The 15,905-nt window shown below is 55.4% G+C and overlaps 3 protein-coding genes across 3 annotated transcripts in view; all 3 read right to left on the bottom strand.

The window, feature by feature from the left end:
- CDC34 (cell division cycle 34) overlaps positions 1–593 on the bottom strand; it is a 5,258-nt gene extending 4,665 nt beyond the window's left edge. Inside the window, exons 1-3 of the mRNA XM_006898026.1 lie at positions 585–593; positions 434–529; positions 13–327 (exon numbers count right to left, since the gene is read on the bottom strand). Of these exons, the coding sequence (XP_006898088.1) occupies positions 13–327; positions 434–529; positions 585–593 (420 nt within the window). The remainder of the gene's footprint in view (positions 1–12; positions 328–433; positions 530–584) is intronic.
- A 2,393-nt stretch (positions 594–2,986) lies between these two features.
- On the bottom strand, positions 2,987–8,858 carry TPGS1 (tubulin polyglutamylase complex subunit 1). The gene is made up of 2 exons (XM_006897954.1): positions 8,485–8,858; positions 2,987–3,532 (listed from the first exon to the last, which is right to left on the bottom strand). The coding sequence occupies exons 1-2, from the start codon at positions 8,856–8,858 to the stop codon at positions 2,992–2,994; spliced, it is 915 nt and encodes a 304-aa protein (XP_006898016.1). The 3' UTR covers positions 2,987–2,991.
- A 4,102-nt stretch (positions 8,859–12,960) lies between these two features.
- Positions 12,961–15,905, bottom strand: part of MADCAM1 (mucosal vascular addressin cell adhesion molecule 1) — a 6,106-nt gene continuing 3,161 nt past the window's right edge. Inside the window, exons 4-5 of the mRNA XM_006898027.1 lie at positions 13,870–14,322; positions 12,961–13,076 (exon numbers count right to left, since the gene is read on the bottom strand). Of these exons, the coding sequence (XP_006898089.1) occupies positions 12,961–13,076; positions 13,870–14,322 (569 nt within the window). The remainder of the gene's footprint in view (positions 13,077–13,869; positions 14,323–15,905) is intronic.

Here is a 15,905-nt window from a genome sequence, read left to right on the forward strand (position 1 = left end):
CCCCTCCCGGGCCCCGCCTCGCGCGCAGAGCGCGGCCGACGGCAGGGAGGGGGCTGCGCGCGCGGGCGCTTCCCACGCCTGGAGCCTCCGCGGCCCCGCTCGGACAACAGCCGGACGCCTGTGCGTGGACAGCGACCGGGGCTGCGCTTTGCCGGCCTGTCGGGCCGCGGGGCTCGACGGGGCTTTTTGTGACGTCTCAGCGGGGGGCGGGGCCGAGGGCGGGGCGCTGACCTGGGACGTGGGGCTCGGGGTGGGTGGTCTTCTGACCTGGACCTGGTCTTGAGTCAGGTACGAGGGCGCGATGAGTCCCACCCTCAGTTTCTTCACCTGTCAAGAAGAGCTGGGAATGTCCTGCAGAGTTGCCTTAGCCATGGAGAAAGGGGGAGAAGCGTGGGAGCTGGGGGTCCCCAGGCCCTGCGAGGGCGTGCCTCACCTTGTCCCTCGGAGCAGACGGGCAGGCTATGGGGCTGGATCCTGATGGGAGCGAGATCAGGGGAGGATCCCTGTAAAAGTCAGACTTGATGGGCCGCTGGAAAGTCGGGCAAAGACCCTCAGCAGAGGAGTTGGGAGAACAATGAACATACAGTCAGCATTCTTTCGGCAAGTGCTGGCTCAGAACTTGACCGTGGACAGTCTCACGCTTGCCTAACACCAAACTTTTGGGACTGAACCTCAATCCTGAGCTGAGCTCCAACCTCAAAACACATCTTGACCCCCATACTCCAGTCTGCTGAATCCCCGTCTTAGACCCATCTGAACACACTGCTCTGAATTCTGCTGAGCTGGCCGAATCAGAACCTGAACCCTAAACTCTAGCTCCTGACCCAGCAGGCCCTAACCCTAACCCTAACCCTGAACTCTAGCTCCTGACCCACCAGGCCCTAACCATAACCCCTCACTGAATATTGGTTCACCAGAGCCCACACCTGACTGACTCCCTGATCCTAGCTGTGATCCTGACCTGATTTCCGAATCCCAGATGTGCATTCTGGCCCTGGACATCTCCACATCCCTTTCCTGACCTGGGTGGTGGCCTGGTCTCCATCTTTCTACATCTGTCCCAGCAGGGCAGAGGGTGGGTGAAGGGCCCTGGAGCCTGTTCCCCTACCTTGCTGTCTTCTGCTCTGGCTACCCACAGCTGTATCAACACCGAGGCTTGGGTGACCTCTTCCCCCAGGTGGCCAGCTTCTGGCCTTATGAGTCAAGTGCCACAGCTTGGATGGCGAGACAGACCTGTCTGTGGCAAGGACATGCGAATGTCAAAGGTAGAGGAAGGAATCCACTGGTTTCTCATCTGAGAAGGGCTGGGCTACATGCCAGCATCCTCACGAGGAGCTGTGGGTCCCAGGGCTTCCAGCTAGCACTCTTTGTGACTGACTGTTCCCTCTGGGAACAAGGAGCTGCTGGGAGTACTCCTGCTGACCCTGGGTCAGTTAGGGGTTAGACGCACATGAGCCATTGGTAAAGTCACAGGATTTGTAATGAAACTTCCTGCCAGATTTCCCAAAGAGCAGCTATCCTACGTCAGCCCCACACCCTGAAGGAGGTATTGGGTGGGTGGCAGGGCAGTAAGGGAAAATGTGAACAAAGGAAGCTCCTTGCCCTCAGATATAGGGAGTGAGGTCATGACCAAGCAAGGAAACCAAAAGGCAGAAACAGGCATGGTGATGGCTGGGGTATCACTAGGGTGAGGACTTGGGGCAGGGTTGGTGGGCTGGGACTCATAGAGGTCTCTAAGGAGGTGGAATGTTCTGAGGATCTAGGCTGTGTGGTCTGGAGAATGTGACAGGGTGAGAAACAGCAGGTAAAGACACCAGATTAGAGACTAGTGTGCCAAGGAGGGGAGGAAAGAAAGGAGGTGGAGGGTGTCAGCTCACCTCACCAGAGAGACCTCTGTACAGGCCTGAGCACAGCATGCTCCCTCACTCTCAGGCCATGTCAGCTCAGCTCTCCAGTGCCCTCTCTACAGGTCTGGGGAGAGCGTGCCCCCACACTCTCAGGCCCTGGCCTTCCCTGCTTGGTCACTCATCAACACAAGTCCCAGGGCCTTGTTTCATTGGCTGACTGTAAGTCACATGCTTGTTCTCCAACAAATCACTGCAGCCCAGGGTAACTGGCATGCTCTGATTGGCTGGAGTGGACACAGTAGTGGAGCCAAGTGCGGTGTAACCACCAGGCTACAAAGAGGGCTACTGGGATGGGGGCCTGTTCCACCCTCTGGCTTCTGCTGGGTACCAAGGCCAGACACTTGGAAGAGGGCTGGCTGATTTCAGCTGTCTCGGTGGGGTCCTAGCATGCCCTTCAATAGTCCTCATGGCTGCATGGGGTGGTGTCACCCCGGGCTGGAGCAGGGCCTTGGTGTGAGGTGAACTTGAAGACGCTTGGCCACCAAAAGGTAATGAGAGCCGAGGACTGGGGGAAACCCCTGGATGGAAGCTGTTCCCGGAGGGGCTGCTTCCCGAGGGAGAAGCTTTGGGGGCCTCAGCTGCAGGGCAGGGCCTGATGATGCAGGACCCGACCTGGGTCGGGTCGCTAAGGAGGAGTCCAGATCCACAGAGGCCCTGGGGGTGAGGACCACCATGTGGTGGTCACGGCATGGGAGTGCTGGAGAAGGGCTCCTGGCCTCCTGGGCCTCAGCTTCCCCATGTGCAGAAGTCAGGCGTGTGTGACTGACTGCACATGCGGGCTCTGAAAGATGGCTGTTCTCCCCATGGCGAGCCTGGCACAAGGTGCTCGGGCAGGGCCCGCGTGCAGAGCACACAGCGCACACCTGAGCACACCTGGATGGGTTTTATTATTGCAGAGGGCATCTGCCAGGGCAGGTCTGGGTGGAAGGGGCTGCTGGTGCTCAGCTGCCTCCTTAGGGTGGGGGATACGAGGTGGTGTGGGCAGCCCCCACTCCTACATGCAGGGGCCCCTCCCTGGCCTTTCCAGCAGGTGAGCGTCCTGAGTTAGGGCTTCTAGGTGCGGAGGCAGGTGAGGTGAGGGGGCTCAGCCCACGGGCTTGACCTTGGCAATGAAGAGGGCGGCAGCCTTCTCCAGGAACTCCTCGCGGGTCATGGAGATGCCAGGCCGCTGTGCCATCACCGCGCGGTCCATGGCTAGCGCCAGGCTGTCGGGCCCTAGGCGCGAGCCGGCTTCCAGGTAATGTGCGGGCGCCGTGCTGGCGCTGTCGCCCGCCTGCAGCGCGCCCTCCAGCGTGTCCAGCACGGCTTGGCTCAGCCGGCGGTCAGCCGCGGCCAGCCCCGGGGCCTCAAGCAGCCTGTACAGGGCGCTGGCCCGCGCCACGAACTCCAGGAGCACAAAGCAGGTGCGCATGCCGGCGCGGAAGACGCCCAGCGGCACGGCCTCATGGTCCCGGCACTGGATCTTGCGCAGCAGCGGGGCCACCACGGCCTCGGGGGCCTCGCTCTCACGGCAGATGCGCCGCAGCAACTCGCTGTAGGTGCGGCCGTCCAGCCCGGGCTTCTTCTTACGCCCGCCCGCGCTCAGGCACTCGTAGGCCACGCCGACGTTGTTGTTGAAGGCGGTCCTACGGGAAAGGATGAGCAGAAGGGGGTGGGTGGGCCAGTGCCCCCAAGCCCGAGGGGCTCAGGACTTGGCCTGAGCTGTGCTGCCACACAGAGCTCCCCTCCCTCAGGACCACCTTTCCCTCCTCTAGTCCTCTTCACAGCATTGTCAGACAGGTTATAAGCATGTCCCCATAAGGATGTGGGCCCCGGGGCAGGGAGTCTCTCTGTACCCAAGAGGCGCTTAGCTGCCTGAAGGGCAGTGGTCCAGGCCCCAGACGTGACAGCTGCCTCCCTGTGGTGCCACCATCACTGGTGACTGCCTCCAGCCTGTGAACAGGTTCCACATGGCACAGCTGCTCTGGGACCCCCTTCCCACAGAGCTATCCATGAGTCACACCCCCAAACCATCCACCTTGCTGGTGTTCTGTGCTTTCAGTCACGAACCATCCAATATCAGCAATGAGACCCCTGACACAAAGGTGTGCCTCAGGGTTGCATGCTTTCACTAAACTCACACGGTCTACTGTTGTGTATCAGAGTCAGAACTGACCCATAGCTGACCCTCTGGCAGGTTTTCAGAGGCAGTTAATCTCATCAGAGGAGAATGGCCATCCTTCTCCCAAGGAGCAGCTGGTGGCCTCAAAACTAGGTGCCTTCGAGATTATACAGCACAGCTTCTTGCCACTAGGCCACCTGAGCAAATAATCCAAGAAGCTGGACTATATGAAGAATGAGGTATCAGGACCACAGACTTATTCACAATCTTCAATATGTAGATGACACAACTTTGCTTGCTGGACTTGGAACACTCGTTGATGAAGATGAAATCCTGTACACCGTGCTGCACTTCACAGGAAGGGGGAAGTCCTCACAACTGGACCAGTAATATGGTTAAGTGGAGAAAAGAAGAACTTGTCAACAACTTTTATTTGGATCCACAATCAACATCCATGAAAGCAAAAAGATGCATTTCACTGGGCAGGCCTGCTGCCAAAGAGCCCTTTCAAGGGCTGAAGAGGAGGCCTGCTGGCACGTGAGTTATATACAGACGACTAAGTAAAAGGGCAGTCTCAAATCTTCAGTCACTTCAAGTGAGAAAGATGGGGTAGGTCTGCTGTCATCAAGACTGAGAGCCTGAAAATGCGATGGGGGGGACCCTGCAGTTAGGGCTGACACCTGGGCAATGGGTCTAAGTGTTTAAGAGTAGATGTCACTCAGAGGACTGAGGTGTGCCTGACCCAGGCCATAGAATTTCCAGTGCGTGTGGAAGCTGGAGGATGAATAAGGCCAAAGAGTTGATGCCTTTGACTGTGGGGTTGAACATCCTGTGGCTTGCCAGAACAACGCAAGTCTTTCTTAAAGTGTAGTGGTAGTTCGTGGATGGTGGCAGTTTGCCTCATGTACTTTGGACATGTCATAAGGAAGGACCACTCTCTGGAGAAGCACATCAAGCATGGGAGAGGAGAGGGTCAGTGAAGGAGAGGAAGATCTGTGATGAGATGGACTAACTCGGTGGCTGCCCAGGAGGCGACGGTGAGCCCTGAGAACTAGCCCTGCAGAACTAGGCAGGGTTGGACCCCATGGCACCCAGCACACCACTGATGAAATCGGTCCTTCCACCCCAGCGCAAGCAGGTGCTGGCATAGCCCTGTTTCTGAGCAGTGGTGTGGGCTGCCGAACAGCCTGACGGGTGCCTCACCCCTGCAGCTCACATCCTTCACCAGCTGGCCTGCTAGGGCTGTGGCGTGCCTGGGTTTCTTGTGTCCATTACAATATGTAGGAACTGAGCTCAGGGCAGGACTCCAGAGGGTGGGTCTGATCCAGGGCCTCTGTCCATCCTTGAGGGCAGCCTGTTCGCCCGTTCTAGTGTGATGCCCTTGGCTGGTGTCTGAGGACGCCTAGGGATCACGCTGACCAGCAAAGCCTCGGTGCTCCAGGGCTCACTCCTCACTGCGGGGCTTGTGTGAGGATGCGTCAGCCTTGGGAAGACCTTTAGCCCCAAGTCCTGTGCCAAGGAGAAAGCCAAAGACCCAGGTGGGAGGTCAGAGGTGAGCAGCCCTCCCCTTTGGGGGTCAATTCTCAGCACTTGCCAGTGAACTTCCTCCTCAGGGAGTAAAAGTTCCCACCCAGGGGCCCATCAGCAATCAGCAGTGACACTGAGAACACTGCAGGAGAGGACAGACAGATGTAGCCTGAGCCTGAGGCAGCACAGCGCCTGTCTCTGTTCATCTGTGTGGCTCCCAGCAGCTCAGAGCCTGTGCAGGCTGACATTCAGGAGGACAGACCTGGGCCTAGTCATGGTGGTCAATTAAGCCAGCACCTGGGAGGACAGAAGAATGGTTTGTGATGTCCACACTTGGGAACAGCTGAGCTGGGTGAAGCTGGCTTTGGGTCGCCATGCTGCAGCGAATGGTCTGTTCTCTTCAGGGCAGTGTCCAGGAGTCAGACTGCTTCTTGCTGGTGGTGGACCTCAGCTCCCACCTGTGGTGTCTCTATGGGCCTGCGACCACCCCTCACATACACGGCGAGCTTCCCACAGCAAGGCTGGAGCAGCGCCCTTTCTGACCCTAGCCAGTGATTCTTTCTGCATGCCCTGTAGGAGGCCTAGGTCAGTGCTATTTGGCATGGAGGGACCCCAACAGGGTGTGAATACCAGACATGAAGACCATGGAAGTTTCTGGAAGACTGCTCGTACACAGCTCCTCCAGCCATTTCTCCACATTTCTGAAGTTAGGGGGAGCCCTGAAGCTTGAGTGCAGGTAAGGAGAGGTCCACTTCTGGTGTGGATTTTAACAGATGGGTGCTCTGCCCCAACCGTCTCCCCAGCAGCTGGTCAGCCCCATGGACTTCTCCCCATGATGTCTGTCTCCCTCTTCGAGGGAGCTGTTCACTGTCCACCCTCGGGCTTCCTCACTGCCTGCTGCCATCACTGTCTTTCCACATCTGCGGCCAGAGAACACCAGCCTCAGTATGCATGGGAGGGCACTGGACAGTGCCACCGGGCTCACAGGCCCCTGGACCCTCAGCTCTGCCCAGGCTGACTAACTCTGGGCTTGTCCAGCACGTTTATCATGTGCACTGGTGTAGTGAGGCAGGTGCACACAGGAGATCACAGCCCAGTGAGTCAGATGGTGAGGCAGTGCCCCACTGTGACTGCCAGCCTCACCTACCTCTCCAGGGGTTTCCCAGGCATGGGGGGGTCATCTCTAGGAGCTGTCCTGGGGACAGGGGGTTCCTCTGGGATAGGGGTCCACTAAGGAGGTACCTGCTCTGAGAGCTGAATCAGCAAGTGAGGGTGAGACAAGTCCCACGGTATGGGGCAGGCTGCCCCCTCAGCTCCCTGATGTGACTCTGGTCTCCGAGGTCTGGTGCAGGACTGGGCATTTGGCCAGAGCTCTGTGCAGGTCCTTGTCTATGCAGAACAATTTGTAAGGCACATGTGCACTTGTTAAGAAGAAAGGAGATATTTATCAAGTGTCACAGGAAGAGACGGGCTTTCCACACTGAGCCAGAGCTCTTTACCAGGATGCTGTGTCCCAGGGGACACTCAACAACATCCAGGGGTAGCTGGGGTGTCACAAGGTGGGGTGTGACGGGCACGCAGAGCTTGGGCATCAGGGAATCTGCTCAGCCCCATACAGTCACAAGACGACAGGCCACCCTGAGAATTCCTGAGTCCATGTCAGCAGTGTGGGGTGGGGGCACCCTGTGCTGGCAAAACACTGACAATTTCCTCCACAATAAATTCCTGCTGGGAGGATGATGTAATGAATGGGCCCTCCAGCTCTGCTGACCCTCTCCTCTCCACTCAGTGGGACCTTTTAGCCCAGTAGTTCCCAACTGGGGACAGTGGCAATGTCTTGGATGTGGGTTGTCACGCCTGGGGAGCAGGCGGAGGTCAGAGTGCTGCTCCACACCTCAAGTGCCTGAGGACCCGGGGATGTTTCACACCTCACACACTCCCCTGCCTCCGTGTACCCTGGGTCCCTAGCTCCTCTGTCCCCGCTGCCTCTGCTGGAACTACTTGGGCAGAGGCCCTGCTCAGACCCCGACCCAGCTCTGTCCTCCAGCCTCTCCACTCTGTCTCCTTGTAGACTGGGCCTGCTACTCTCTTGGGGGAGTCTGTCCTGGCCTCCAGGGCCCAGAACTTCACAGCCCCCCATCCCCTGCATCCCCATCCCTTTCTCTTTCTGCCAGGAGCACCCTCTATTGTGTGCCATCCAGTCAGAACCTATAGCTGACCCTCCAGGGGATTTTCAGGGGCTGGAAATCGCGCGTGAGGTCCGAACCTCATGCCTTTTGGGGGACAGCACAACTCCTATTAGGATCTCCCCATAAACCCTTGGTTCAGCTCCAGCCCATCCAGTCGCCACGTCCCAGGCCTGTCTGTGTCAACTAGCTACTCCCCAACCACCCAGCCAGATCCTCTAACACCACCACGCCCCCGCCAAACCGCCTGTCCCCCGGGACGCCCCTAACCCTAACCCCAGGCGTCACCAAGGTCGGGAGGTGGCCCTTCCTGACCTGGGGCCTTCCCCAACTCGGCCTGACGGCTCTACTGGAAGCATCTGGTGGCGGACAGGTGACTGGGGTGCACTGCAGCGGAGACCCATAAATATTCACTTTCTGTCTGAATGGCGGGGAGGCAGGAACCTGGGGGAGTGTCTTCTCCGGGCTCAGTGACTTTTAAAAGTGGGGTACATGGTAAAGGGGCAGTCAGCATCTGCAGAAAATCATCACCAAAGGTGAACCAGCCAGAACCACCCAAGTCCCACCGAAGACCTCAAACTCCAGGTCGATGCCAGGCCACAGCCCCAGTTTTGTTTACGCCCAGAAAACACGGCGAACTACAATCCCCAGCATGCTCCGCGCGCTCGCGCCCACCACACGGCCAGGGAGTAGCGCGGAGCTCGCTGGGAATTGGAGTCCCGTCACTGCTCCCCACCCGCCCAGACCCGGCCCGGGCCCGAACCTCTGGGAGTGGTGAGCCAGGCGAAGATGCCACAGCGCGCGGCCCAGGCGTTGCTGCTGTAGCAGGAGCTGGCCCGGGGGGTCCCCGGAGCCGCCACTGGCGGGTGAGCGCAGGCCCATGTTCTCGAAGTAGTGCGCCAGGAAGGCGATGGGCTCCTCGGGCCGCGTCTCTAGCACCTTCAGCAGGGCCGCTCGCAGCATCTCCGTCACGCCAGCCTGCCGCAGGAAGTCCTCCTCGCTCTCGGTCACCGCCGCCGCCCGGGACACCGACGGCCGGCCACTGTCCGTGAGACTGGCCACCGGGGCCACAGCCTGCCGCCGCTTCTCCACTGCCGCCATCTTCGGGGCGGGCAGCGGGACCGGAAGCACTGCCATATTTTGCAGTACGCCGCGGTCGCCATTTTTGTTGAGGGCACGGCGCCCGGGTTCCCGCTGAGAGCCCAAAACTCGCCAGGAGAGGCCACCCTTTTGCTTAGGTCCTAATTGGCACGCTTCAGTCTGATCCTTATGTGCGCACAGTGACGAGTTTTCTCGGATTTCGTCCGGAACCTGAATATTGCCAGTCTCCAGAATAACTACTTAGAAGCGCTTGATTTCTGGCATGAAGCTGGATGGCTGGCCATCTTGGCTGTGGGCAGAGAGGACTTCCGTGGCACAGTCTCCTAGCAACCAGCCTCCTCCCTACTCCTGGGGGACCGCTATTCGGTGTGCACGGGGATGAGGCCACTGCAGTCTGCGAGATTGAGCGCCACTCCCGCCCGCCCCGCCCCAGACCCTTTTCTGGATCTCCTCTCTGAGCTTTAAGCTAATCATTTCCAACCGATCTGACTTTATAGCTCAACTTTCTTGCGCCCACCCACCCTAGCAGCCTAGCAGTAGTGTTTGCAGGGGGACTGGGGAACCCCCATGCACTCTAGTTCCCACTCCAGATGGCTTCTTTTCCTGACCCTGTTGTTGTTGTTATGTGATATCGAGTCGCTTGAGACTCATAGCGACCCTATGTACAAGAGCTCTATACGCTCTTCTATCCTGTGCCAACCTAGCCATCTCAAACGCACTTATTCCCACCTCTCTAGTCACAGAATTGATCCATCTCATCAAAGGTCTTCTTCCTCTCCTTCGCCACCCCTCCACTCTGCCAAACATGATGTCCCTCTCCAAGGACCAGTCCCTCCTTGCAGCATTCTCAAAATATGTCAGACGAAGCTTCAGAATCCTTGACGCCAGGGAACATTCTGGCTTCACCCGCTCCAGGACAAACCTGTTTGTTCTCCTAGCAGTCCATAGTATATGCAACACTCTTCTCCAGCACCACAACTCACATTGTTGCTCTTCAGTACTCTTGAGAGGTCCCTCACAGACGACTTTCCCAATGCAATTCGCCTCTTGATTTCCTGGCTGCTGTTACCAAGAGTGTTGACCGTGGAGCCAAGTAAACTAAAACTTAACTATCTCAATCTCTTCACCATCCATACTGATGCTACCAATTGACCCAGTTGTTAGAATCTTTGTTTTCTTGATGTTGATCTTCTGCAGCAAGCGCTTCAGGTCCTCCTCAGTTTCAGCAAGCAGAGTTGTGTCATCTGCATAACGCAAGTTGTTGATGATTCTTCCACCAATCCTGATTCCACATTCCTGACCCTGAGCGCTCTAAAACTCGATCTTCTACAGCTCTTCCATAGAGATCGTCTTCCATAGCTACCCAGTGCCCTCTCTGCTGACCCAATTTCTAGTGGCTCTCCTGCCTCTCTCACCACGTTAATTCACTCTTCTGTGCTCATGCTGCCTGGATATTGCAGGTCATCTGGGGACTCCCAGGTGTTCTTTAACTGATCTCTCATTTATACCTTTCCACTGTTCCCTCTACCTGTCCTTTGAAATCTTCTGCTCAGCTTTTTTTTTTTAATTTATTTTATTTCATTATTTTTTGTGTGTACCGTCAAATCAGATCTGACTGGTATAGAAGGAGATTGTTCCTCCTTCTCCAGCAGAGCATTTGGTGGATTTGAACCATGCATCTCTGAGATTGTAGTTGCAGCTTCTTGCCACTAGGCCACCAGAGCTCGCCTATGCTCAACTTTTTAACTTTAACATCTCTTACCTTTGTTTTAGGTTTTTATGGTATAAGCCATGGTCATTGCAATCACTTGTTATGCGTCAGAGAGCTGGACAATGACCAGGGAGGATAGAAGGAGAATTGATGCTTTTGAGCTTTGCTGTTGGAGAAGAGTGCTGAGGGTACCATGGACTGCTAAGAAAACAAACAGATTCATTCTGGAGAGGGTTAAACCGGGCTTCTCCTTGGAGGCAAGGATTCTGAGACTTCGTCTGACATATTTTGGTCATGTTGTAAGGAGAGTCTGGTCCTTGGAGAAGGACATCATGCTTGGGAGGGTGGAGAGCAGGCACAGGAGGGGAAGGCCCTGTGGGAGATGTATTGATTCGGTGACTGGGGCAATAAGATGAGTGTGTCGGAGACAATGAGATTGGCACAGGACAGAGCAGAGTTTAGAGCTGTTGTACATAGGGTCGCTATGAGTCGCAAGCAACTCGACGGCACATAACAACCACCACCACCACCACCACCACCACCACCACCACCACCACCACCACCACCACCACCTTTGTTTTGGCTTCTGAAAGTGCAATTATCCAGGCCACTTCTAACATCCATTTTGGTGTGGGTTTTTTCCCCCCTCTCCGTTGTCTTTGTTGTGACTTTGTGCTCTCTTCATGGATAATATCCTTGATACCATCCCACAGCTCATCTAGTCTTCAGTCGTTGCTGTTCAGTGTTTCAAACCTATTCAATCTGTATGCTGAGCAAATTACTTAACAAGCTCGATTCTCTGAAGAAGAATGTGCCATCAGGATTGGAGGAAGACTCATTAGTAACTTTTGGTATGTAGATGACACAACCTTGCTTGTGGAGAGTGAGGAGGACTTGAAACACTTGCTGCAGAACATAAAACACTGCAGCCTCCAATATGGATTGCATTTCAATGTCAAGAAAGCAAAAATTCTCACCAGTGGACAGATATACAACATCATGATAGATGGAGGAAAGACTGAAATTGTCAATGACTTCATCTTACTTCAGTACACTTGTTACCAGCAGTCAGGAGTTCAGGAGATGTACTGTCCTGGGAAAATCTGAAGTCCAGGACCTCTCCAAATTATTGAAGAGTAACAGTGTTCATTTGAGGACTAAACTGCCTGATTCAGACCAAGGTCTTTTTAATCATCTGCTATGCATCTGAGAGCTGGACAACGAATAAGGATGTTGTTATGTGCCATCAAGTTGCCTGCAACCCTATGTACAACAGCTTTGAACCCTGCTCTATCCTGAGCCAATCTCACTGTCTCTGACACACATCCCTCCATTACCCATGTCACTGAGTCAATCCATCTCATTAAGGGTCTTCTTCTCTTGTGCTGTCTCTCCAACCTCCCAAGCATAATGTCCCACTTCAAGGACTGGTCCCTCCTGTCAACATGCCCAAAGTATGTCAGACGAAGCTTCAGAATCCTTGCCTCCAAGGACTAGCCTGATCTCACCATCTCCAGGATGAACCTGTTTGTTCTCTTAGCAGTCCATAGGATATTCAATACTCTTCTCCAGCACCACAGCTCAAAGGTATCACTTCTCCTTCTATCATCCCTAATCACTGTCCAACTTTCTGATGCATAGCAAGTAATTGCAAAGACCATTGTCTGGATGACAGAAGAAAGATCAATGTCTTTGAGTTGTGGTGTTGGTGGAGAGTCCTGAATAGCTCATGGACAGCCAAACGAATGAACCGATATGTCTTGGAGAAAGTGAGCCAGAGTGCTCCTTGGAAGGAAGGCTGTTGAAGCTTCATCTTGCAGACTGAGGGCATGCTGCTGGGAGAGGCTATTCCTTGGAGAAGGGCTTTTGAGAAGTGGGAGGACAGCAAAGGAGAGGAAGGCTCTCAACCAGGTAGATTGATTAGCACAGTGACTGCAGCAATGGGCTCGAGTGTGTCAGAGGTTGTGAGGATGGCACAGGATAGGACTGGGTTCAGAGCTGTTGTTCACAGGATTACTATGGGTCATACTCGATGGCACCTAAGAGCCCCCTTGCCCTCCCCAGCCCTGGTGCAGAACCCAGGCATCTGTGTCCACCTGTCTCTGGGAAATCGCCCTGTGCAGGGGTCATTCAAGCATCTGCAAAAGCCTAGAAAATGACAGAGACCACTGATGCTCAGGCCACAGGTGCTTTATTTCCAACTTGTGCCTGCAAAGGTGGGGGCCCCAGGGCCTGGTGTCTAGGCCATGAGGACGTGGGGTGGACTGTCCACCACACACTCTTCAGAACTAGGAAAATGTCCTGCGTGCTGGCCCTCCAGGGGCTAGGACAAGCAGATCTCAGAGGACGTGAGCAGAGCGTGTGGCAGGACTTATTTCAAGTGGCCTTGTTGCCGCCAGTCTGGTGGGCAGAGAGGATCTGGGGTCCTCATCTCACGGACTGGAAGCACCTCCGCAGGCGGCAGGCGAGGAAAGCCAGAAGGAGCAGCCCCAGCACCAGGGTCCCCATCCACAAGCCTGCAGACAGCTGGATAACTCTGGGCTCTGGGTAGAGTGGGTGAGTGGTCAGGGTGCTGGCCCGGCCCTGCAGGAAGAGCCTGCTCGTGCCTGAGTGTGACAACCTGGCTGCTCAGAGGATTTGTGGTTTGTCTTCTACATCACCCTGAGGCCCCCCCAGTGTGGGAGGGGGTCTAGTCAGATGCCCTCCCTACACTCAGGTGTCTGGAGGTGGGAACACCTCGTGTGGCACAGGCTGCATCCTCAGGACTGAGTGTGAAAAGTAAACAGACCATGAGTGTGTTGTCAACACTTTCTCTTTGTTGTTAATGTCAAAATGATAATTTGGTTAAGTTGGGCTCAGTAAAATAGGGTCTCAGAAGCCCCTCCACCTGTTCCTCTGCTGGTTTTTGAGCATGGTGAACAGAGCACTGAGGGTGCCGTGCTGCACAAGGAAGGGCACTCTCCTCCCCTAGAATTGGCAGCCATGGAAAGCCCTCTGGTGGGTTAGCTCTGAGTCGGTCCTGACTCCAGGTCATTTAGCGTGCCCCCCGTGGCTGTGTACTAGTCTGTTGCACAGGCTGACCTGACGCCAAGGTTTAGAGCACATGAAAGGCTTTGAAGTCTGTTCAGCCTCAGGAGTTTACAAAAGATTCTACAAGAATCTCTCAGTCAGTCTCAGGCCACCAAGACTTAATGACATCGGGTAACTCTGCGGGTGTATCGAGAAACTGAAGTGGGGCAGGTAGACCATGTCCAAGGTCTTGGTCCGTGATGGCCTCCCCACTCATTCTCCTCCCTTCTGCCCCATCATCCATCCTCCCTAGACCTCAGAACTTACCGCTGTTCAGGAACAGGTTGGCCACTGTGCCCCCCGGGTCCACACGGCACTGGAACCAACCCCTGGGGATGTGTCCAGCTTGTCGCACTCGAAGCCAAGCCTGAGGCCCTGCCTCCTGCAGCTCGTAGACTTCTAGACCACCAGGGGCCTGGGTCCAGTGCACGGCCGTGCCTGGGGGACCACAGGCCACCTCACATAACAGCTCCCAGGAGACCTTGCTGTCGGCCAGTGAAGGGGGCTGGTGAATCTCGGGATGGCAGGGGCTGAGGTGGTTGGAGTCCTGCTCTGGGCTGATCAAGGTGGGAGCTTCTGGAGCGGCTGTGCTGGGGGGCTCCACTACAACCGTCATGGGTGACTCTTGGCTGGTTGATGTAAAGGGCTTTTGAGAGGTGGAGGTGGGGTGCTCCAGGGTGGCTGATGTGGATGGCTCTGGGGTGCCCAGACTGTGCATGACTGGAAAACAGAATTGTTATGTCTTCTCCGGCTGCCCATCTGGACTTCTGCCTCAGTCTCTACATGCGGATGGGAAGCCTGAACCCCCAAAGCCCTTCCCTGTACAACAAGCACTTCCCTGTGGCCAGGGTGGCGTCTTCCCTCAGGGCCAACTCACTCACAGTGGCACAGAGCCACTGCACAGCACACACAGGCACACACGCATGCCTGCACAGTTTCCTCAGCTGTGAAATGGGTTGAGCGCCCTCCTCACCTAGAGCGAGGTGGGTATTGCTCCTTAGGGTGGGGCAGGATGGCTCAGTGACCTGATGTTCAGGCCCATTGTACAGCAGGGGAGACTGAGACCCTGGGGGTCCATCTGGTGCAACATCTTCCAGACCCTGCTGTCCCAGGTACCCCCTGCTTGGTCCCCAGGTACCATTGCTGCTAAAGGCCCAACACTGGGAAATCATCAGAAGGGAGCTGTTTCTTCAGTGAAATAATATGCTGGAGCTGCATGCCCCCCATGGCACCCTACTTCCTACCACAAGCCTGCCACCTCTGTGTGTCCCATTGCATCTCCTATGCCTACCACTGTGGTAATGACAGAAGAATGGGTCACACAGTGTGTCAGACCTCAATGTGAAGCATCAGAACCACGAGCCAGAAGGCAATGTGTTTGTGCACATGCACTTATACACACACAGAGGCATGCATGCCTGCACAACACACACACACGTGCACACGCAGGCACACATGCATGCTTACATAGTATATAGGCACACATGAATGCCTACGCATCACACACATATAGGCATACATGTCTGCCTGCACAGCACACATACACTCGTACACACCCACAGGCACACATGCATGCCTGCACAGGACACACACACACACACACATGCACACACACGCACACACACACAGAGGCACACATGTATGCTTGCACAGGACACACACACAGGCACACATGCATGCCTGCACAGGACACACACACACACACACACACACACACACATGCATGCCTAAACGTCACAGGCACACATGCGTGCCCGAACAGCACACACACATGTGCATACACAGGCACACATGCATACTTATATAGCATGTAGGCACACATGAATACCTGCACAGCACGCATACACAGAAGCACACATGTATGCCTGCACAGCACACACGAACTCGTGCACACACAAAGGCACAGATGCATGCCTGCACAGAACACACAGGCACACATGCATGCTTACATAGCATGTAGGCACACATGAATGCCTGCACAGCACGTACTCACACAGGTACACATGCATGCCTGCACAGCACACACAGAGACACACATGCATGCTCACATAGTACACAGACACACATACATGCCTACACAGCACACACACACAGGCACACATGCATACTCACAGAGGCACATACGCATGCCCCACAGCACAAGCACACACACATGCAAACATGCAGGCATTCACAGAGCACACAAAACATGCACACACACATCTGAACACAGACATCTATTCATGCTCACATAGCACACACACAGAGGCACACATGCATGAATACACATGTTCATAAACACACATGCTCACACAGCACACACA

This window comes from Elephantulus edwardii, unplaced genomic scaffold (assembly GCF_000299155.1).
Source record: "Elephantulus edwardii isolate Elephantulus edwardi_28Jun2011 unplaced genomic scaffold, EleEdw1.0 scaffold00217, whole genome shotgun sequence".
NCBI lineage: Eukaryota > Metazoa > Chordata > Mammalia > Macroscelidea > Macroscelididae > Elephantulus > Elephantulus edwardii.

Bases quoted from the DNA above. Each gene is read 5' to 3' on its own strand.
- TPGS1 (XM_006897954.1), bottom strand. From the start codon at position 8,858: ATGGCAGTGCTTCCGGTCCCGCTGCCCGCCCCGAAGATGGCGGCAGTG. The intron at 3,533-8,484 runs GTTCGGGCCCGG...CCTTTCCCGTAG, and splicing joins CTGGCTCACCACTCCCAGAG to GACCGCCTTCAACAACAACG.